At 58.4% G+C, this 22580-nt stretch overlaps 1 protein-coding gene across 1 annotated transcript in view; it reads right to left on the bottom strand.

The window, feature by feature from the left end:
• The window catches only part of GABBR2 (gamma-aminobutyric acid type B receptor subunit 2), a 367202-nt gene that overhangs the window by 16547 nt on the left and 328075 nt on the right, over window positions 1–22580 (bottom strand). The window contains exon 14 of the mRNA XM_058302623.1: window positions 4212–4322. Coding sequence (XP_058158606.1) covers window positions 4212–4322 — 111 coding nt within the window. The remainder of the gene's footprint in view (window positions 1–4211; window positions 4323–22580) is intronic.

Here is a 22580-nt window from a genome sequence, read left to right as displayed (position 1 = left end):
GCTCAAGTGGTTGAGCTCCCGCCTCCTACATGGGAGGTCCCGGGTTCACTACCTGGTGCCTCCTGAAAAAACAAAAACAAACGACAAGCAAAATAAATGAAAAAACAAAAACAAAAACAAAAAACAAAACCCAACTCAGGGAAGCCGATATAGCTCAGTCGTTGCACGCCGGCTTCCCACATATGTGGTCCCAGGTTCAACCCCCAGTCCCCAGTACTTAAAAAAAAAAAAGACAGAATATTCAAAGAAATAATTGTGAAAATTTTCCAAGTTTAATGAAAGACATGATTATATATATATATCCAAGAAGCTCAACAAACTCCAAACAGGAAAAAACTAAATAGTCCCACACTGAAGTATGTCATAATTAAACTGTCAAATGCGTAAGACAAAGAAAAATTTCTGCAAGTTGGAAGAGAGATGGAAAGTGTCACATCCAAGGCAGGCTCAATAAGCTGAAGTGCTGGTTTCTCATCGGAAACAATGGGAGTGAGAAGGCAGTGGGATGACATATTGAAAGTGCTGAAGGCAAAACACAGCTTGGCATTATTTATGAATTCCAAAAATAGATATTGGATGATGTTTGTGAAGTAGTCTGTTCCTCTGGGCATGTTAGAGTATATTGGATTCAGAGGTTTCACTTTTACTTGAATTAAATAATGATTGAGGCTTTGCTTGGGCCACCGAGGCAGTAGGACCAAGGGGGTGGGGACTCACAGAGAAAATGACACAGCAGGGGAGTTAGTTGGAGTTTTGATGCTGGAGCCCCAGGAAGTAAACACACAGGACAACAGTGAGGAAGAGAGATGGCTCCACAGACATGGCAGAGCCCCCAGGGAGAGAGAGAGCCTGACAGTCTACAGCTGACCGTGTGAAGTGAGCAGAGCAGCTGAGCCTGGAGAGGAACACACCCCGTTTCTCTCTATCCTTTAAGTTTGAACTTACTTGAAAATAAAAACTTAAAAAAAAAACCAACTCGGTTTCTTGAAAAATATCTTGAAAAAAAAACAGCCTGAGGAAATGCAGACAGGGGGATCTACTGCTGCCTGGTTGTCCTTTGGCCCACATTGCATTTTATAATCATTTGATTGCATCTACAGCTGATTGCATCTACAATCAACAAAGGAGAGTGCCCTCAGCAAAGTGGGTAATCCCAAACAGCTGGAGGTCTTTTTAGCCAGATCGAAGGATTTCAGAGATCAGGAGAATTTCTGCCTCAACTTCAGCACTGGCTCCTGCTGAAAATTCCAGCCAGCCACCTTCCGGGGGCGGGGGGCTGGTTCTAAGGACTTTAGCATCACCTTTATTGGCGTTTTGAGCTTGTGGCCTGCCTTATGTTGTTTGGACTTAATAGTTCCCATAGTTGTGCAAGCCTGGAAAGAAAACAAGCCCTGGGGAGACAGACAAGCCTTACGCCAGGCTACAGATGAGATTGGAAGGAGCTGGGACCACAGAGCCTTAGGAGGAAGAGGAAGGCTGGACCCTCACGGATGTCGGCAGCCGTCTTGCTCCAACACGCGGCAACAGGCTTTGATGAGGGAAGTAACTTACACCTTATGGCCTGTTGAGTATAAGCTTCTACCCCCAATAAACACCCTTTATGAGAGCCAACAGATTTGTGGGACTCTGCGTCAGCACCCCCTTGGCTGACTAATCCCCAGCTCCAGCGTGCTTTCCTCTGGAAATTAAGCCATCATTACCTGGGTTTTGTCACCTACAGCTGGAATCCTGACCCGTCTACCTCCAGATAGGGAAGGCAAGGGTGGGGGCCACACATATGAGGCAGGTTGTTGGGGGACTGTGGCCTCCCAGCTGCAGATGGAGCGCGGGGCAGGGGGCGGGGTGGCAGGGCAAGGGGAGCCGGTGCTGCTGACTGCTGACTGCTGTGGGGGCTTCTCCATGAAGGCCGCCTGCCCTCTGGACTCATTCCTGCAGCTCGGGGCGCCCGCCAGCTGCACGAGCCCCTCGGCACGACGCTGAGGGCCTAACTTTGAGGTCTGGTCTGGTTTGGCAGCGCAAGGCCTTCGTTTCCACCACCGGCCGTGTGGCTCTGGGCAAGGACACCTTCCTGCTCCAGACCTCGGTTTCAATGTCTGGGAAATGGGATAAGAATAACACCTTTCTCCCGGGGACTCCAACAGGATGAAGGGAGAGGACGGAGGTGAAAGCGCTTTGTAAACTGCCACGACCCCGTATGAAAGGAAGTGACAAGCTCTCTGGCAATCGAGAGGATTTCCCACCACCCGGGTCGTTTCCTTTCCCTGTCGTTTGCCTTGTTCTCTGGCAGCCCAACGTATTCCTTTTACTTTTAAAATGGGGATCAGGAGCCCAGGCTCCCATACCTAGTGAGGGAGGAAAATCAATTTCTCCTGCAACAGGCCAGCTGGATGTCGCCGTCTACATAGGCGGCGGCCCGGGGAGGCACGACACCTGCCCAAGGTCCCGCGGCAGCAGGTGTTGGGGCTGGACGGCTGCCCGGGACTCCTGCTCTCCGACGGGGTCAGCCCGGGGGCCACCAGACCACCACGTGCGGCTCCACCGGCTGGCGGAGTGTGGCCCCAGGGGACACGTCTGGAAGCAGCCCTTGTTCGGAGGCCTCCAAGGAGGAGGAAGTTTCTAAGAAAGGTGACCCACCCGGACAGAGCCGGCTGCGTCTCCGTCTCCTAAGCGCTGGGCTATGAGTGGGGCCTCACTGGGAAACAGGTCCTTCGCAGGGGGAAGCCAAGATCTCGAGTGTCTGGGGGGGGGGTGCTAAGCCCAACGACCACCCAGTGACACAGAGGAGGCCCGCCTCTGGCCTCCGGAACCGCCAGGGAGTAAGGTTGTGTTGTTGTCGGCCTCCAGCTCGTGGTGGCGTGTTAAGGAAGGGAAGACAGCCTCCGTGGCTGCCTGGCCGCTCTGGATGGGGGGGTTCCCCGTTGCTGGGAAGCCCTGGGTGAAGGAACACCTGCGGGGAGGCTGGAGGTGGGGAGGGGGCGCTGGGAATATGACCGCAGGGTGAGCCCTCGCCCAGCCCCGAGGCCCTGCGGCTCCGCAGCGGAAGGGGCAGGGCTGGCATGGCCAGGCCTTCTCTCGGGGCCTGGGGCCCACTGGGGGGCTCGCCACCCTCCTTGGGGCACCCTGGCCGGCACTGCCGCCCCCGCCGCGTGGCTTGGTCACGTGGCTCAGCCTCTAGTCTCCTGTGCCTGCTCTGAACCACTGCATCTGGATGTCCTCTTTCCGAGGTCTCCAGTCACGCGGATGGAGACCCCCCACTTCCCCGTGGCCTCCCCTACAGCACGTCCCTGGAGCTCTGTGGTGAGCCCCACCTCAGCGACCACAGCACCTTCCCAGGTCCTGCCTGCAAATGGCCTCGCACCCACAGCGATGTGGGCTAGGACCCCAGCATATCTCTGGCGGGGAACGGGACCCGATCCCCAAGCTAATCCCCTAACACCCTACCACGGGGTGCAGCCCTGAAGGCCAGCCGCTCCCAGGTCTCTGACAGCAGCAGGGAGAATTAGGGGGCTCCACTGGTGGCCTCTAAGTGGGGGCCACGCAGAGGCAGATGGGGCTGAGCGTTCTATGGAGAGGCCTGAGGAGGGCGGGAGCAAGCTTCCCGCCACTGGGAGACGTGCGTGGAAGCATCGTTTGTCCAGGGTTCGGGAGGAGATTCCAGGGTCACCCCAGGATGAGGGAGGGTGGGCCTGAGCTTTCAAGCCCACCTAGCTGTCAAGTTCCCCGACGGAGGGAGCCGGGCCTGGAGCGGGAGGCTGGATTTTGACGGAAGGGTGGACAAGGGAGTGCACTGGACCTTGAGACCGGAGGTTACCAGGTTTGACAAGTCCCTCGCCCTCCCGGAGCCTGGCTTGCCTCATCTGTCCCCTGGGGATGAGGCCACTCACCTGGCCACCGATTTAGAGGGTCCAGTGAGGCCCCGCATGGGGCACCTGCTGGGTGCCCGCAGCCTGCTCTTGCACGAGCAGCACGGAGGCGGGCGCGAGGCCCGCGTGCAGGTTTGGGGCTTGCTCGCTGGCTGGCGCCTGGGCCCTGCCACTTACTGGCTGAGGGGCTCTGAGCAAGATACCGAGCGGCGGGTACCCCCGGCGCAGAGGGGCTGTGCCGCGTGCCCCTCTCGGAGGGCTCCTGGGGGACCTGAGCTGGAGACCCGGGGGGCGCGCTTGGTCGGGGGCTGCGCCTGCTCTTCGGCTGCTGGAGGACGCAGCACCTACCATGAGGAGCCCCTTGTAGGCGTAGACGATGCCCAGCCAGATGGTCATGTGGGTGTTCTCACAGTGCTCCAGGAGGGGGCGGATGGAGATGTCCCGTCCCGCCGGGTCCGGCTGTGCAGAGACAGAAGAGAACCGTGGGGTGGCACCGGCCCTTCCCGCTGCAGGGGCCCTTGGCCCTCCCGCGAGCCACCGCCCCGGCCCCGGCGCTCGGGCCTCCGACAGCACTGACCGCCTTCCGGGGTCCCAGCGGGCCCTGCACCCGCTCCCCGCCTCCTCTGCGCCTCCTCACTTGGGTGGGAGCTCCTGAGGGCAGGGGCCGCGCCACCCCCGAGCCCTGAGGGCCCCGGCACAGGCCCAGGCCGGCCCGGCACCGGAAGGTGTGCGGAGAGAAGGAAGGTGAGAATTAGGAGCAGAGGCTGGGCTGGGTCTGGGAAGCCCGAGGTTCAGGACAGACAGATGAAGCCAAGCAGGGGGCCTGCCAGGCCCTAATAAAGGAGACCTCTTCCCCCCGCCCCACTGGGGGAGCCCCGCTGGCAGCCGTGTTGTGTGTCACATGACCACTCACAGGCGCGGACAAGGCCTGGCCACCTGAGCCAACGCAGCCAGCCCGGAGGCTACCAGAGACCTGCGCGGTTCCCCAGGACAAAGGACACTGCCCCGAGGGGAGCCCCGAGGAGCCCGCCCCAGCACCTTCAAGCTCTCACCAATCTGAACAGGAAAATACGGGGAGAGCAACAACCAGATGGTAGGCAAGAGGAGAGAAAGACACCCAGGGGGTGAGAAACAAAAACACATATTTTTCTCTGAGCCATTTGAGAGTAAACTGCCTTCACCCTCGAGTAAGTCAGCCTGCGTTTCCTAAGAGCAAGGAGATTCTTTTACATAACCACATGCATTCCCAGGTTTAGGAAGCTAACACCCACACAGTCCTCTCAGCTCAACGACCCATTTTCTAGTTTCACCAACTGTCCCAATAGTGACCTTCAAACCAATTTTGGTTCTTTCAAAGCAGGGTCCAATCCCGGACCATGTAATGCTTTGAGATGTTTTTAATCGCCTTTAATCTCCAACAGTTCCTCAGCCCACTTCTGTGCTTTCGTGTCACTGATATCTTTGAAGACTCCTAGTCAGTCATTTGGTAGAATGTCCCTCGCTGGGTGTCCTGCAAGCGCGTCATCGTGGGGTTCAGGCTATGCACTGTGGGCAGGAATCCTGAAGAAGGTGTTCCATGGGCGTCACTCGGTCCCATCACTGCCAGCGTTGACTGTGTCACGTGGCTAAGGGGATGTCTGCCAGAGCACTCCACTTGAAAGGTCCCATTTCCCCTTTGTAATAAATAAATAATCTGTGGGAGATACTATGAGATGCTGTGAGTATCCTGTTCCTCCACAAACATTAACCCAGTGATTTTAACAGCCATTGATGGTTCTCACCTGAATTGCTTATTACTTTGGTGGTTGCAAAAGGGTGATTTTCTAACTTGCTCATTCAGTTTAAACACTTGTCATTTTACGGCAAACAAGAGCTTTCCTTTCCATTTATTTATTTATTATCAGTATGTACCATGGGTTCCTTTTTTATTCACTGTCTTATAATTCGTTACTATCGTTATTCATTTTGAGGCTCAAATTCGCCCAGATTCGGCCAGGGGAAAACCCTTTTATCCTGCCTCCTGTGTTTTTCCAATGTCTCCCTAATTTTTTTGAGTCCTTTTTCCTTCTTGGCACAAGAGGTTCTAGGTCCTCCTTGTACTTTCCCTGTCCCAGTCTTGGAATCAGTCACTTCTTCAAAGAGTCCTGGTTCTCTTTTGTGGAAAATGGTATTTAGAAAACAAAATCTGGGTACACAGTGTGCATGATGTCTCGAGGGTATCACTACTTCTAGGCCCTTTTATCTACCATATTTCCTTCCTCCCTCCCTCCCTTCCTTCCTTTCATCCATCTAAAATCCAACACCACAGGGCTTTTGCTTCCTTTCCATATTATCATATTAGTGTCTCCTCCCACAGTGAGACCCCTGGTTTCCAAAAACATCAAAGTATTTACTCATTTCCCCATCCCTACTGTTTTTCTGATACAAAATAGTTTCAGAATTGCCACATTCATACACTACCAATAACAAACTTACTGAGTAAAGTTGAAGAAGTCTGTGAATCTGTTTGCCTGTATAACAGATCCCACTGTGGGGGAGGAAGAATGTCTTCAGGATGCTGCTTCCTGATGGGGTTGTCCTGTTTAGGCCAGGGTCAAGTCCCATCCATGAAAGTGAAAAGCAGGCATCCCCGGGTCAATTGTTGGGAGGAAGGGGCACTGGGATAGGACCCAGGGGCATGGAAGGTAGGTGTAGCAGTTTGATATAGTTATGAATTCCAAAAATAGATATTGGATTATATTTGTAATCTGGTCTGTACCTGGGCATGATTAAGTTATGATGAGAGCTTTGATTGGATCATGCCATTAGATAAAAGGCATGGCAAAGGACAGAGTTGAGGATTTTTGATGTTGGGGTTTGACGCTGAAGTCTTAAGTTGCAGCCCTGCGAAGTCAGCTCCCAGAGGAAAGAGAAGCCAGCCCTAGGAAGAGAGGAGCCCTGAGCCCAGGCAGAAGCAAGCCCTGGGAAGAAAGTAACCTTGAACCCAGAGAGAAGCAAGACCCTGGAAGGGAGGAACCCATGTAGCCTGAACCCTCGCAGACGTCGGCAGCCACCTTGCTCCAACACGTGACAGTAGACTTTGGGGAGGGAAGTAACTTATGCTTTATGGCCTGGTATCTGTAAGCTCCTACCCCAAATAAATACCCTTTATAAAAGCCAACCAGTTCCTGGTATTTGGCATCAGCACGCCTTTGGCTGACTACACAGCGGGCTTTAGGCAGTGGGGATGGGCACCTCTTCCTTTGGCCCTGCTTTCTAGGCCTGGACCCCTGTGAGCTAGGGCAAGATGGCACTCCCCACGCTGCGGGCTCGGGCGGGTTGTAAACAGGTGATCCAGCTGCACGCCCTCTCAGGCTCACTGTCCCAAGCCGCGGGAAGCTCAGCTCAGCCTCTTTGGTCCCACGGGCAGGGCCCGCGCTTGGGCTGGAGTTTCAAAGGGGAGGGCAGGCCCCTGAAGGCCTTGCAGTGGGTCGTCGAGACACCCCAGGGGAAGGTGATCTCCAAGGAACAAAAGCCAGAGTTGCCAGGTCTAGAGTTTTCCCCTACAGGGAACGACCCACCCAGGAGCTGGGCAGGATTTTACCAAGGCTGACAGCCGTTGAGGGCGGTTTCCTGACATCCTTTCATTGTTTAATTGAGGAGACAGAGAAGGGACTTGGCCCTGAGGTCGACCGTGAGCTGGGGGTGGACCTGGGCTCCTCCGGTGTCTGACAACCAGGCAGTGCGGAAGCACAGGCCACGGTGGCGATGGATGGATACAACCCGTGGATGACGCTGACGGCGGTGCCTACTGTTCTACAGTGAAAGGCAGTGGCTTCTGACGGGCTCTTAGACTTTCCGTGCAGAGAGCACTGCAGAAGTTCTGTGATGCGCCACTGTTCAAGGTGATGAAAACTATTCCCGGGAACCTGCCGTTGGTGGGTAGCTTGGATACTTCCGGTGACAAGGAGCTCCCTCTCACGGTGAGTTCATTTACTGAACCAGAACCTTCTCAACCTGTACCTCCACTCCTTGGTCCCCCCCTCTCCTCGCCCCAGCTCTGCCAGGTTTTCTCCACCTCCACCTTCCACTGGTGACTCATACGATCCTCACGGCTAAGACCTCGTCGGGTGTTTTTTCTAGGACTGCTGCTTGCTCTGACTTCCCCCTTCTGCAACGGATATTCCAGCCTGGTTACCTTTGACCTTGTTAGTAGCTCCCCACCCTGCCACTGTGTCCCCCTCCCCACCTGCCCTGACCTCTTTGAATCCTGAAATCCTGCTCTTTGGCTCCAAGACACCCACCCCTCTCAGTGCCCTCCTGCGGAGCGGGGAGAGGAGCAAGCAGAGCCCAGAGAGGTCGGCGGTCCTGACGGTGGGCACCAGCCCAGAGGTACACCATGGTCACCATTGCCGGTACCATCGCCCGGAAAAGCCCATCCTTGTGCACACTGGACAGGCCTGAGTGGCGCGGTTGGGGTCCGCTGGGGACGCTGATGGACTCGTCGGGCTGGGGGATGAAGTCAGGCGGCTCGTGCTTTGGACTCCAAAGCTAACGTAAGAGCGCACCCCTTCTGGCCTGACCCGTCCAGCTCCTGCCCGGGGCTGGGGTTCATGGGGTCAGAGTGGTCACCAGCGGACAGGGATGCAGGAGGTGCGGCTGAGACGCCAGCATGTCCTTGGCGGGGTTGTCATACACCCAGCCGCCACCGGGGGGTGCCAAAGACCCGCGCGGAGGGTCTGCCGGGGCACTGGCGCTTCCCGGGCTGAGTGGCGTCCTCGGCTTCCCTGGAAGGTGGCACTAGCCTTCAAGGGGGCAGAGTTCCAGGCTCTGAGGGGTCACCCCTGCCCCCTGCGCCTCACCTCCCCCGGACCTCTCTGTCCCCCGCACACTGCTTCCGGCCTCTGAGCCTTTGCTCCTGCTGTTCCGTCTGCCGGGTCCTTCAGGCTCAGCCCCAGTGCCCCCGGCCGGGGCGCGCTCCCCAGTCCCCCCGCTGGGGCCCGTGGCCTTCCTGAGCTCCTGGAGGGTTGTCTGCGCTGCTCTACCTTGGGAGGCGGCCCACCGTGAGCCCTCGGCACCGGGGCTCGTCCCCTCCCCGCACTGGCCAGGGCCACACCTGACCCCTGGGGGGCTCCCCAGCCCCCCGACCTACCAGAGCAGGACCCCGGGGGGCTGCTGGTGGGGGAGGGCTCGAGGGCCCTGGCCGCCCAGCCACCGCCCAGGCTGCTCCTGGCGTGGACGGGCCATGCAGCGGGACGAGCGAGCACGGGGCTTGAGCCCTCGGCGGGCACGGGGGCTGGGGGCCCAGCAGGGCCACCCCGCCCCGCGCCATCGTGGGTCGCGGCACTTCCACCACGCGAAGGGTGCTCTCCTGCCCCGGCTGCCTGGCCTGCAAGCCTCTCAGCTGGCTTTTTTCTCGTCTTTATTTCCCTCCCATCTGCTGCCCACCTGGGCCATGAACTAAGCACGACTCCTTCACTCGTTCATTCAGTTGTAACTATTACACACCTCCCGGCGATTTCCTATCCTGGACACGGGGACGCAGCAATAACCGGACAAGCGCCCTGTCCTCACGGAGCTTCCATTCTAGGACATTCTAGTCCCACGAGAGGTGGCCCCCCAGAAGCGCCACCAGATAGCAACCACGGGCATCAGGGCTGCCCTGGCACGAGCCGTGACCGGGTGCCAGCTGCTGGGCCCCGCAGATGTTACTGGGTTGAAGCCATTGATGTTAGTGTGGCCTCCTTTTGCAGATGGGGAAACCAAGGCACAGAGAGGTTAAGTAATTTCCCCAAGACGCCCAGCTGGTGCGTGTCAGAGCTGAGACTCCGGGGCCTGTGCCCCTCCCCTGCCGCCACGTGCTCCCTCCTGCCTCCTCTCACAGGCACGGCATCCATTCCCAGGAGAGAATGGGTATAAAGGCGCCTATAGCCTCGCGGGTGCTCGCGTCCGGGAGGAATGGCTGATCTAGCCGTGCGGAGAGGCCTCCCCAAGGCCTGGAGCCCTGCGAGGCTGTGCTGGGGTGCCCGAAACAAGCTCAGGCTGAGAAGACGCTCGTGCCCGCCTGGCTGCCACCGCCAGGGAAGGCGGCGCCTACAGCTCACTCGTGGCCTGGCCGTGGCTGGTGGGAGACGGGCCGAAGCGCCCGGGAAAGCCTCCCCGCTCTGTGCGGTGAGAGGAGAGCAGCCGGCCCGAGCGGCGCTCCGCGGCACGCAGAGATTCACATGGGTCCGTGGCCCCTGCGGACACCCCGCTTTGCCAGGCTGCGCAAACGGCCAGGCTGGCGGGCGGCCTTGCAAGACCAGACGCCTTGCTCCTGCACCCGACTTGCTGGGGATGCCGGGCAAGCCCCCAGGTCCCCACCTTTCTCTAGGCCTCGGTTTCCCCCTTGCAAAGTGAGCCCAAGGTTAATGTACAGACTAGCTCATCCAAGCCTGAGTAACCGAGGGAGGAAGTTTCGTCCCTCATCCCATTCATCCAAAGTGGACTCCCTCAGAATTTGTCACGGGCCTCCTGCGCCGGGCGCTGGGTCGAGGCTGGGGTGCAGGGTGTGTGAGACGCATCCGATGCCACCCTTGAAGGAACATTCCACGGGAGGCCACAGGCCTTCGACCAACCGCGCCTTCAGCTGTGCGTGTCGGGGGCTGCAGGTGCTGCTGGCGGGAACGACGGGAAGCTTTGAGAGGCGCTGGGGGGCCGCTTCCGATGGGGTGGGCGGGGAAGGCTTTTCTGAAGTGGTGACGTGTCGCCTGAGTCCCGAAGGACGCGGGAGACCCCCCGGCACGGAAGCCTGGGCATAAGCACCCCTGGAGGAGGCGGGCAGGGGGAAGGACCAGATGGGGAGAAGCTGCTGCCGCCAGCGCACTTCTCACGGGCGGGGTGAGCCCAGGTCCTGGGGTACCTGCCCGCGTGCACCTGGGAGGGCCAACAGGTGCCGGGGGTGCCGTCCGGCCCCTCCGAGAGGAGTCTGGCCCTGGGCTCGGCGGTTCTTTGGTTTCCCTTTGCCACCCCCCTGCTCTGGCACAGGGAGGGCGACGACTGAGCCCCAGGGCAGATGCACGCGGCTTCCCCGTGCTGCCGACTGGAGCCGCGTGCCCACGTTGTGCTTCCTGCGCGGGGCTGGCCGGGAGGGCGGGGAGCCCGGGGGCCGCGGAGGGGGTGCCCGGCCCCGGGGCCCACGGGCCTTTCTCCCTGCCGGGGTTGGAGTGGGGCTTTAGGCTCCCTGGTGTGGTCCAGCCGGTGCTCTCGGAAAGAGAAGGTGCAGGGACCAGAGGCCGTTCCCCTTCCAACCAGGTCCCAGAGCTGGCCTTTTAATTTTTTTGGTAATTTTTAATTTGGTAATTGATTTAAAAATATTTTTTTGAAGTTGATCTTTGAAGTGGATGGTAAAATTGGTAGATTGGTCTACTGTGTCTATGTAAGTGCATTTGTGTGCAAGAGAGAAGAAAGAGAAGGGGAGGAGGAGGAGAGGGTCCCTGTCCTGGGCTGCATTTCCAAGTCCTGAGTCTCTTTTCCCAGGAAGGCAGGGGGTCGATGCTGCCTCATGTGGGGTAGGGCCCACCGAGGCAGCCCGGTGGGGGGTGGGGGGTGCACCCACGCCCACCTCCTGCTGGCTGTGTGGCCTGAGCACATCCCCGGACCTTTCGGAGCAGTGATTTTCTCACCTCCTCCCCCAGGCTTGGCAAGAGGCTGGCGGGGGCGAGCGGGGGTGCAGGATTCGGTGCCTGGAAAGCCTGCCCCTCAGGTGTAAACCGTCGCTACTATCTCCAGCTGCAGAGAGTCAGGCGCAGGAGCCCGGAAGAACCTTCCGGATGGTCCGGGGTGGGCCTGCTTATCTTAACAGCAGCAGCCCACGTCCCTGAGGCGGCCAAGCTAGACGCTGCCACTTCAGGTTAAGAATTTCTCTTTAGGACATTTGATTACAGGTCTGGCTGATTTTCAGAATCCCAGGTCCAGAAGGAACCGGGCAGCCACCCTGTTCTCACAGGAGCGCGCTCAGCCCTGCTGGCTCTGGAAGCGGGGTGCAGTCCTTCATGGGGGGCCTCTGGGGAGCACAGGACACTCAGACCCCCGGGGTGTCCTCCAGTCACTGCGATGACCCAAATCTCTTTAGCCCAGCTCCCCATTTCCACATGCTAAGGGGTGACACCCTAGTCCAATTCCTCTTTTTACCGACGGGGAAACTGAGGCCCAGAAAGGAGGCAGAGCTAGTGGTGGCTGCGTGGAGACCCAGGTGTGCTGATCGCCAGTGACAGGCCCAGGAGGAGCCTCCGGGGCTGCTCACTGGCCTCCGGGGCTGGCCCAGCACCCACCTCTAGCACTCGGACTTCCCTTCCCTCGGGAGCCGCTGGACAGCAGGCTGGAGACCCAGAGCTGCTCCCGGCCTGCTGGCCATACCCGCTCTGCAGCACGTCGGGGGCTGGGGAGCCCCCCAGGAGTCGGGTGTGGGCCCAGCCAGTGGGGAGGCCTCAGACTAGGGGGGACGCAGGGGTGGGCACAAGTGACCCCACCGAGGTGGGTGGCCGCCCGCCTCGAGAGCAGCACGGACGGCCCTCCAGGGCTCAGGAAGGCCACTTCTGTCCCCACGGGTCACCGGGACACCCTGCCTGGCCGGGTGGCGCGGGGTGGAAGAGGACTGCGCCCAGGAGCTGGACGGCGGGTCCAGTCCCAGGCCGGGCAGCCCAGGCCCACCAGGCCCCGGGGCCAGCCCCCCAGAGCTCCGCCGACACCGGGACACGGACGGATTCGGGTCAAGGATTCAAGGCGTCACCTGGTTTTTGTAGAAGAACCTTCACGGATTTTCCAGAAAGGTCTGCAGGCCGACCTTGGGCAGGCAAGTCCCTGCCCTTCTAAGGGCCCTTCAGGCGCTGATGACGGTTGGCGACAGAAGATGGGAAACAGCCCCGGCCCCGCTGCCTGGAGCCTGTCCTGCCCTTGGCCTCCACTGGAGGCCTCCGCCCCCGCCAGGGGTGGACCTGAGGACAGCGGGTGGGAGGGCGGCGGGCGGAGCCGGAACCCGACCTGGACAGGCAGACGATGAGGGGCCGAGCGAGCAGAGCAGAGAGAGACAGAGGGCCTAAGGGGACCTCAGCTGTGGCTGCGGAGCGGGAAGTCCCCGGGGGGCCGCAGGTTAAGCGAGAAGGAGGACAGGCCAGAGCGGGATGGGGATGGCGGCTGGGTCTGTGGCTGGCGCTGCTGGACCATGGCGAGAGCGGCAGGGGCCCCAGGCCGTCCCGCGTTTCCTGATCTCCCCACCCCCAGCCCCCCGGCGCCCCCGCCCTGTCCTGGAGCTCCTCTTTCGGGCTTTCTGCTTCTCAGGTTAGTTGCCTTTCGGTCAAGCTTGCCAATCACTGCTCCCATCCCCGTCCCTCACCCCCTGGCTCTCGCCAACCCAGTCCTGTGCCCCCATCCCCTCCTGTGCCACTGAACTGCTCCCCCACGGTCTCCAGGGGCCTCGATGTGGCCAGAGGCAGGGGCCCCTGTTGCTCTCTGCACCAGGGACCTCTCAGCCGCGCTTGCCACCCCCTGGAGCGGAGCTGCCACGCACTTCTGGTCCCCTCCCCGCGCTCGGCCCATCTCAGCAGGCGCCGCTCCAGCTTCCCCTGCTCACGCCTCTTCCTCCCGCTCAGCCTCCCGGCTCCTGGCCCTTCCGCAGGCCGAGCCGGCGTCACATTTCCCAGTCTGCACCCATCCTTCTCGCCTCGAACCTGCCTGCGCCCCTGGCAACGGCCCACGGCCCACCCAGCCTCCTCGGCCGCCCTCCTTCCTTCCCAACCCCCACCCCAACATCCGGCCACTGGCCAAGTCCTGGGTCCATCAGTCGCTGTCCCTCTGCCCTCCCGCACCCACTCACCCCGTGGGAAGCCACCGCGGCCACCGGCCCTGCCCCCTCTGCCTCCTGGCCTCTTTCTTCAGAGGGCTGTTGCCCTGGGCTGGACTTAGGTCCTTCAGCTCGTTTTCCTCCTCCTCTGTCACCACCATCACCCCTCCACCACGTGTGCCCTCCACCTGCCCTTGCTGCCCGCGCTGCGTTCTAGACTCTGTGCTCAGCGCGGCACACACGTGGCTGCATCTCATCCCGTCTGTTGCCACAGGAGTGCTAGGACACCCCATGTGAGGCAATAGCGGACAGGTACAGAGAGGCTGAGGCACATGCTCGCCGCTGCACAGCCGTTAAGAGTTGGAGCTGGGACTCAAGCCCATGTCTGCGTAACTCCCCAAACCTTTGCTTTTAATTGCATGTTGGACCTTCCCAATAGTGGGGTGCTGTAAGTGGGTTATGAGGGACCAAAACAGCGCTCTCCTCCATCCTGGGGGACCCGTGGGTGTGCAGGGCACCCCTTGCTGTGATCCTGTTGTTTCCCAAGAGCCGTGATGTGAAAAAGGATGGGAAGTCCTGCCCTTAGCCAGCCTAGATCCAGGGCCAGCCCCTCCCCTGCCTGGGAAGGGCTGTTCTGCCCCTCAGCCGGCACCCCGCAGGGCCATAGGGCCTGGTTGGGGGCTGGTAACTGCCCCCGGGCCTGGGGTGAGCTCTGTGGCCCCAAGACTGTGCGGAGCTCCCGGGGGGCCCTGTCTGCACCGCCCAGCTCCAGGCCCAGCTGACGTCCAGCCTACCAAGGCTTTCAACCTCCCTGCCCGAACCCGAGGCAGCTGTGCCGGCCCTGCCCATGTGGGGTTTGTGGCTAACGCGGTGTACGACCTGACCACATGCTCCCTGCTGTCAAGTTCAAGTGCAGCCTGGTGTGAACAGGGAGGTGACAGAACTAGGGTGCAGAGACAGCCTGAGTCAGGGAGCCGCGGACAGAGCTGTCATCTCCCCTGCAGCTCTGCTGTGCACTCAGGGCTTTCAAATCCATTCCCTCTGCCTGACAATGCTAGGAATTTCTTAGGGCTGTCAGCCTCACTCTACGTTTACAGAGGAGCACACCGAGCCCAGAAGTGGGTCGTGACTTGCACGAGGCCACGCAGCAACAAGGCAGCGTTACTGGCTCTTGAGCCAACATTTCCAGTGTCTGTGTTGTGGGGAACACTGGAGCTTGGCATATTCATAGGCCCCCCTCTGGTGTGCTGTAGGGACCCAAGGAGTGATAGATGCTGTGATTTAGAACCCCTGAGATTATTCTCTGCTGTCCAGGGGGACTGGACGGCCTCCTTGCCAGCCTGCCCGGCACTTCAGCGCCTCCTTCTCCCTGCATGGGGGGCAAGGCCAAAAGTAGGCAACGGAAGGCTACTGTAAGCCATGGCCTCAAGGATCTCACCACAAAACTAATTAAAAAGACCCAAATAAGAGGGAGTAGACAAGCCAAGAAATGATGGGGCTGGGAGAGTGAGTGGGAATGGAGATTTAAGGAAGGCTGAAGTCACAATTCTTTCCATGAACCAAAGAATGAGACATGGCTCTGGTACAGCAAAAAAAGTGGGGAGTGGGTGTAGCTCATGGTTGAGCACTTGCTTCTCATGTATGAGGTCCCGGGTTCAATCCCTGGTACCTCCTTAAAAAAAAAAGTAAGCGTGGGATAGCTTCTAACACTTAACTTTGCATTTTTCACACATTAACTCATGGGGTACTATAGCATTCCAAGGCAAGGTAGGACAGGAAGTATTAGCTGCAAGTTACTGAGGAGGACTGAGCCATGGTGGGGTTAAGTGGGTGGCCAAGGGGAAGGGAAGGTGGAGCGGAGGCTGGAGCTCACCCCACATTCCATCTGCTCACCCGCCATTCTCAGCCCCTTTATGGGTAGGTGGGGTCCCATGACTAATTCTGGCCCATGGGCTGTGGATGGTAGGGACATCTGACCTTCTGGGCTGAAGCATGAAAGAGCTTGCAAGAACCCCCCCCCCGCCGACCCCTGCCGGTCCACCTTGTGGTGTGGCTCAGAACACTGAGTTAACGCATGGAAGCAGCTGCCCTGGGCCATCACCTGGGTGCACCAAAGGAAGCCTTAGCTGCACATAGCTGCTGGGAGCGATGGGCTCTTTGTTAGTGCACCTAGCCTAGCTTATCCTGACTGACAGAGAAAGGCAATGGCATTTGATTTCATGTTGCCGCATGTGAGGCACGGGGCTGGAGACTTTGCACGTCACCTCATTCGATCCCCGACGCTGTCCTGAGATAAGTCTAGTTATTCCTGGTAAGTGCATGAGAACCCGAGGCTGGAAAAGGGAAGCTGGTGGCCCGGGGTCCCAGAGCCCCGAGGCTCAGCCTGCACTCTGACCTGGGCCCGTCCTATTAGTAAGCTCTGATGAACCCCAGCGTTTTGCAGACAGATGGCTTTTGTGTCCCCAAACCCGGTCGGGCTAAATGTTTCTTTTGAAGATGGAAGACTGCACAGATGGCTTTTCTCATTCAGATTTTATGCCCGAGTAAAATCCTTGTGCAGTGATTGATTATAGCAACAACTGATTTTCCAATGTTAAGACAACAATGAAGCTTGAAATACAGTGGGAAGAAAACATGGAAACACTTGAAACCTTTGGTTTAGCTCCTCGGGCATCGCTGTACTGGGCAGAGCCCCTCCTTTCCCCCTCCTGCCTCCAGGCAGCCCACTCCTACCTCACCTCGAAGCTCCTGCTTAAGACGGAGCCCAGAAATGCTCTGTGCTGCTCAAAACCCAGCAGGTGCCTCATCCCCACGAGGGCATTTCCCAAATTATGTCCCTCAGGATTTACAGAGGCTTCATGAGAACAGGGTTCCGTAGCCAGAGTTTTAGAAATGAGAAGTTAAATTTTTCATTATGAAAACCTAAATTAAAAAAAAAAAAATTAAGTTTATTTTAAGCTGCAGGACTTTTCAGAGCCTTTAACACGCAAAAGTACATTCGATATCTCCCAGAGGCAGATACGTCATTTCCAGAACTTCTTAAACTCTTAGACCATGAAGCCCCCTCATTCCCTTTGACTTAGGGCCCCTTGTGGGATTAGTATTCTGTGCCATGTACTTGGGGAAGACGTTGACCTTTCGGATAAAGTCTGGCCTTCTTAGCTTAACTTTCAAGGCCTCCAGGATCTGATCCCCGACCCCCCGCAGCCTCATCTCCTGCTCTCTGGCCCCCGTCCCCCGCAGTTCACTTCCTCTCCCCTTCCCCCCGCCCACCAACCCCTCGCACTGCAGTGGGCCATGGGCTCCTCCGAGCTGTGACAGGGGAGAGAACAAGGCCCGAGGAACAACGTTGGAAACGTAACAAAGCGGCCTCCACGCAGGGCTGAAAGCACGCTGCCGGTGACGTGGCACAGGGGACAAGGGAGTGACGAGCGTGTGACTCACTGAAAACCATGCGCCTACTGAGCCTCAAAGCACCCCTTTCAGGAACGGCGCTGGGCCTGCGATGCAAGCGCGCAAGGCAAAATCGGAGCACGTTGGAAGCCAAGAGCACCAGGATGTGCCGCACGGAACCAAAGATACCAATATAATTAATAAAGTAATTAACACGCACGGGAAATGCAAAGGCTGCCAGGAGGCTGATAAGAGGCCGTTATTAAAAGAGAATGAGCAGTGCAGCGGGCAAGGGGAGTTCAGTTCTGCATTTCTTTTTTATCATGAACCCCCAAAATACTCCAGGAGTAATAAATAGGCCTTGACTCACTGCAGAAAATACCAAGGGGGCTGGGGCCAGAATCTGTTGCTGATCCATTCCCTGGCAAAACGAACACATGGATCCATCCATCAAGCAGTTGATCAATGGGAAGCAGCAGATGATAAGCAGGAGACCGTCCCCTCCCCAGGTGGTTAAAGACGCCAGCCCTGGGTCCGCAATGCCGAGCTCTAGTCCCAGCTCTGTCACTTACCAATGGCGGGACCTTGCGGCTGCCATCTGCCCTCACTCTGTCCATCTGTGAAATGGGCCTTTTTGCCAGCGGGATTGAAAATGCAATGGACTGAGCGGATAAAGCCCCTAGAACGCCTGGCCCCCAGAAGGGCTCGCCTGATGTTACTGTCCCCGCATGGCAATCTACATGAGCAAAAGCTCCTGGATGCCATACAAGCCCAGTTTCAAAGGAGTCGTTAAGAAAAGCGACCGAAGGGAGAGGATGTGGCTCAGTGGTTGAGCACCTGCGTCCCATATATGAGGTCCCGGGTTCAATCCCCTGTACCTCCTAAAAAAAAAACCAAAAAGAGAAAAGTACCTGAACTGGAGTCCCTGCATGCCATTTCTCCTGTGGTCGCTAAGTTTTTTGGGTGCTCGGAGGGTGTAGCAGTTTGATATGGTTATGAATTCCAAAAATAGATATTGGATTATGTTTGTGATCTGGTCTGTACCTGGGCATGATTGAGTTAGGTTTAGGGCTTTGATGGGACCGTGTCAGTAGGGCACTGAATCCCCACCCCTTGGTGGGTGGGACTCACAGATAAAAGGCATGGCAAGGGACAGAGTGGAGGGTTTGTGATGTTGGAGTTTTGATGTTGGAGTTTGATGCTGAAGCCTTAAGCTGGAGCCCTGGGAAGTAAGCTCACAGAGGAAAGAGAAGCAAGACCCAGAAGAGAGGAACTCTGAGCCAGGAGAAGAACACAGAGGGATAGAGACGGCTCCTTAGACATGGCAGAAACCCTGGGGAGAGAGACAGAGCCGTTCACCTGATAGTCTCCAGCTGACCTTGTGGAGGGAACAGGAGCTGAGCCCAGAGGAACCCAGGAAGCCTGAGCCTCGCAGACGTCGGCAGCCATCTTGCTCCAACACGTGGAAATAGACTTTGGGGAGGGAAGTAACTTATGCTTTATGGCCTGGTATCTGTAAGCTCCTACCCCAAATAAACACCCTTTATAAAAGCCAACCCATTTCTGGTGTTCTGCCTCAGCACCCCTTTGGTGACGAACACAGAGGGCGAGCGGGAAGGCGGGAGCGGCGGCCTAGCTTGAGGCGGGCCCGGGGCTGGGGGCGTCTTTGCCCAGTGCCTCAGGTCCTCGTGCTTCCTTCCTTCCTCCTCCACCACCTCCCAGCTCTAGCTAGTCCTGCTGCCGGGGTCCTCTCGGGCCCTCGGCTGGAGGCTGCAGTCACGGCCTCCTCACCTCCGCGTCCACTCACCCCAGCCCGTGGCCCCGCGCCCGCCACGCCTCACACAGGAGGTCCGGCTCCGGCCCCGCCGAGTGGTCCCTTCTTCTCGCCTCTGCAGGCGCTCCTCTGTCCCCCACCCCTCCCAGGGCCCTGGCTCTTCTCTCCCCTCTTTTTCTCAAGTTTTCATTAAGAAAAAACTTTCAAACAGAACATGGAACAGTACGGAGGTCGCGCCCGGGCTCTCTGAGGGCCAGCGACGAGCATCTCGCGGGTCTGCCCCTCTCTCTGCCTCCCCATGCCCCCACTTTTTTTCCTAAACCATTCGAGAGTAAACAATCGCAGACCCCGGGACAGCTGAGCATGACGCACCTCGTAAGAAGGGCACTGTCCTACACTGCCACCGTATGCACCATTCCTAGGAAAAGGACCATCACTCCGTAATATTACCTGTACAAGAGTGGCTTTGTTGGGGAAGCGGATGTGGCTCAATGGACAGGGCGTCCGCCTACCACATGGGAGTCCAGGGTTCAAACCCCGGGCCTCTTGACCCGTGTGCAGCTGGCCCATGCGCAGTGCTAATGCGCGCAAGGAGTGCCGTGCCACGCAGGGGTGTCCCCCGTGTAGGGGAGCCCCACGCGCAAGGAGTGCGCCCCGTAAGGAGAGCCGCCCAGCGCAAAAGAAAAGTGCAGCCTGCCCAGGAATGGTGCTGCACACACGGAGAGCCAACGCAGCAAGATGACGCAACAGAAAGAGATGCAGATTCCTGGTGCCCCCAAGAATGCAAGTGGACACAGAAGAACATACAGCGAATGGACACAGTGCAGACAACGGGTCGGGGGGGGGGGGGGCAGGATGGGGAGAGAAATAAATAAAATAAATCTTAAAAAAACCCAAAACTGTGGCTCTGTCACAGCTCACCGCGCTGCCCGCTGCCAGCATGCCTTGAACGGGTCCCTGCTCCTCCACCCTGCCCTGATTTCCTACCCACAAGCAGCCAGACCCACCTGACACTTGAACTCCTCCCCCAATACATCCCACACTGTCCAGCCCAAGGTGTTTATCTACCTGGAAGGCCATTCTCTCCAATATGTACCTGCTCAAATTTCACCTTTTAAAGCCCAGTTAAAATCCTGCATTGTCCAGGGAAACTTCTAAGGTCTTTCGAGATGAAATGCATCTTTCTTCACAAATCCCCATACATGTAGGAAGCTAGTGTGTTGACAAATGCCAGACACGAAGAAGGAAGAGACAAAAGAAATACAGAGAAACGGAGCAGATCCCTGATCAAACTGTGCCTGAAGTCCACCAGTCAGGAAACCAATACATTCTCTCTCTTCTTTAAGCCAGTTTCAGTTACTTCCAAACAAAAGCATCCTAACAGACACTGTAGGGCTTAGGGCCAACAAACACTTAGCTTCCTAAAGTCACAAAACAAGTCAAAAAACTGTCCAGTTCCTGTTATACTGGACACTTGCTGTTCCCCAAGAACATTTTCTCACCTTCCTACCCTTGCTTTGACTGTTTCTTCACCTGGAATGACCTTATGCCCCTTTCTGTCTTTTATTTTATTCTGATAAAATTCACGTAACATAAAAGTCATCAGTTCCACCATTTTAAAGTGTACAATTCACTGGCTTGTAGTAGGCTCAGAATGTAGTATAACCATCACCACTATCGAATTTCAGATAATTTTCATCATTCCAAGAAGAGACCCTCTTCCCATGAAGCATGCACCCCCACTTCCCCTCCCTCAGCCCCTGGAAGCCCCCGTCTGCTCTCCACCTCCAGGGACCTGCCTTCTGGGCATTTCTTATAAAGGGAACACTAACACGTGCTCTCCTGGGCTGGCTGCTCTCAGGCAGCCCCATCTTCTCGGGCTCCCACATCGTAGCGTCTGTCACTGCCTTACTCCTTCTGATCTGATGGCTGAAAACCTTCCCTGGTCTGGAGAGACCCCATTCCGTCTACGCATCCTCAGCGCCTGGGCCCGGGCTTGTGTCCGCTTCGGCTGCCGTGGCCATTTGTGAATGTTTAGAGGAACCGCCAGACTTTATCCAAATCCCACCTGCGATTTCAGGCCTCGGGGAAACGCCGCCTCCCTCTGCTGCGTGAACATTTCCCGATCTCCGGAGTGGGGGTGAGCGGGCGCCTCCTCTGTGCTAGCCTGGGGTGCAACGCCCTGCGCTGACATTGCCAAGGCACTTGTCTGTCCTCTGGTCTGGGGTTGGCCTGGAGACAGAGTGAACCGACGGCACGCCTCTCTAAGGCCCCGGGAGCCGCTGAGCGGAAGGGGGGCTTCTCCCTAAGGTGGGCCGAGTGCCTCCTGGGTGTGCCAGCGAGCGTGCCAGGGACGTGGAGGTGCGAGGCCGCCGAGGAGCGGGAGGGAGTGGGCGTGCACGGATGCCCTTGAGCCACACGTTTGCAAGTTCAGAGGCCAAATGAGGCTGGGTCAGCCAGCCGGTGCCCAGAAGGCTGGCGTGAGGACAGTGGACTCGGCAGGTGGGAGGCCGAGCTCCAGACAGAATGACTGTCACCGCCTCGTGCTGGGGAGACCTCTGCAGCTCTGGACGCGATCTCCCCTCCACGATGTCCTGCGGGAGTCGGCGTGGTGTGGGGCGGAGCAAGGCTTTGCAGAGCAGCAGGCCTGGGTTCTCGCCTCGGAGCGCCCCCTGCTATCCGGGTGGTCCAGAGCCCACCCCTGGATTCCACGCACCCCTGGGTGCTCGCCTGTGGACCAGGAACAGAACACGCTGCCGCAGGGGGTCAGCGAGGGTGGACCGAACGCTTGTGCGGCGGGAATCCAGCCTGCGAGCCCCTGCTGTTTGCAGCTTTGCTCCTAGGATCTCCCCGGGGGGCGCGCAGGAAAGTGAGGTTCATTTCCTTACGGGGTCAGGGGATCCTGGGTTAGCGATGGCGGGACAGACGTCCCATTCATTGGGCTCTTTCTATCGCCAGACTCAGTGCCAGGCACTTGACTGTGTGATCCCGGGAATGCTCACCGTGAACCTGTGAGGGACCCATGGGGCTCAGAGAGGGTGAGTGACTTGTGGCAGGCCACACAGCTAGGAGTTTCTACAGCTGCTGCACCGGCCTTGGGTGAGCCGGGCAGGTGACTCCATTCCATTTTCTGGGCCCAGGAATGCGTTTCTGGAAGGCTGTCCTACATCGTTCCTAATTGCCATGAACGTCCACCCTCCCGGCCGGCTCCCGTGTGCTGTGAGACGCAGATAAGAAAGGAGGCGGCGCCGACGGGAGAAGCCCCGCGCTGCGCGGTGGAGGCCGCCCTTCTCCCTTCTCGCTTTAACTCTCTAGGCCTCCCGGGCCTGAGTCACGGAGGAGAACGACTTCTTGGGTGAAACACCGAGATGCCATAGGGCACTTCAACGCCCGGGCAGCTCCAGTAGCCGACGGCGGGAGGCGGTGCCCGGGTCGGGACACGCTGAGCGGCCACGGGGAGCTGCCTGCAGGAGGGCTGCCGGGGGGCTGGGAGGGGGCCCTGGGGCAGGGTGGCCAGGGGTCTGCGACGGGGACGCTCCTGACTAGGCCGGCCACCCCCAGGGGCCCTGGACCGCAGGCCCGAGGCCCCGACAGGCTGGGCCGCCACCGGTGTCGCTGTTCCCTGGAGCCACCTTACAGACGCGCAGTTGCGACATCCCCCGGCTTAGCTCCTGAGGTTGCTGTGACGAATGGGCACGGCCCGGGTGGCCACAGACACCAACGACGCCGGCACAGCCCTGGAGGCCGCAGT

This window comes from Dasypus novemcinctus, chromosome 8, assembly GCF_030445035.2.
Source record: "Dasypus novemcinctus isolate mDasNov1 chromosome 8, mDasNov1.1.hap2, whole genome shotgun sequence".
In the NCBI taxonomy this organism is placed as follows: domain Eukaryota; kingdom Metazoa; phylum Chordata; class Mammalia; order Cingulata; family Dasypodidae; genus Dasypus; species Dasypus novemcinctus.
This window is presented reverse-complemented; position numbering and strand designations above follow the sequence as displayed.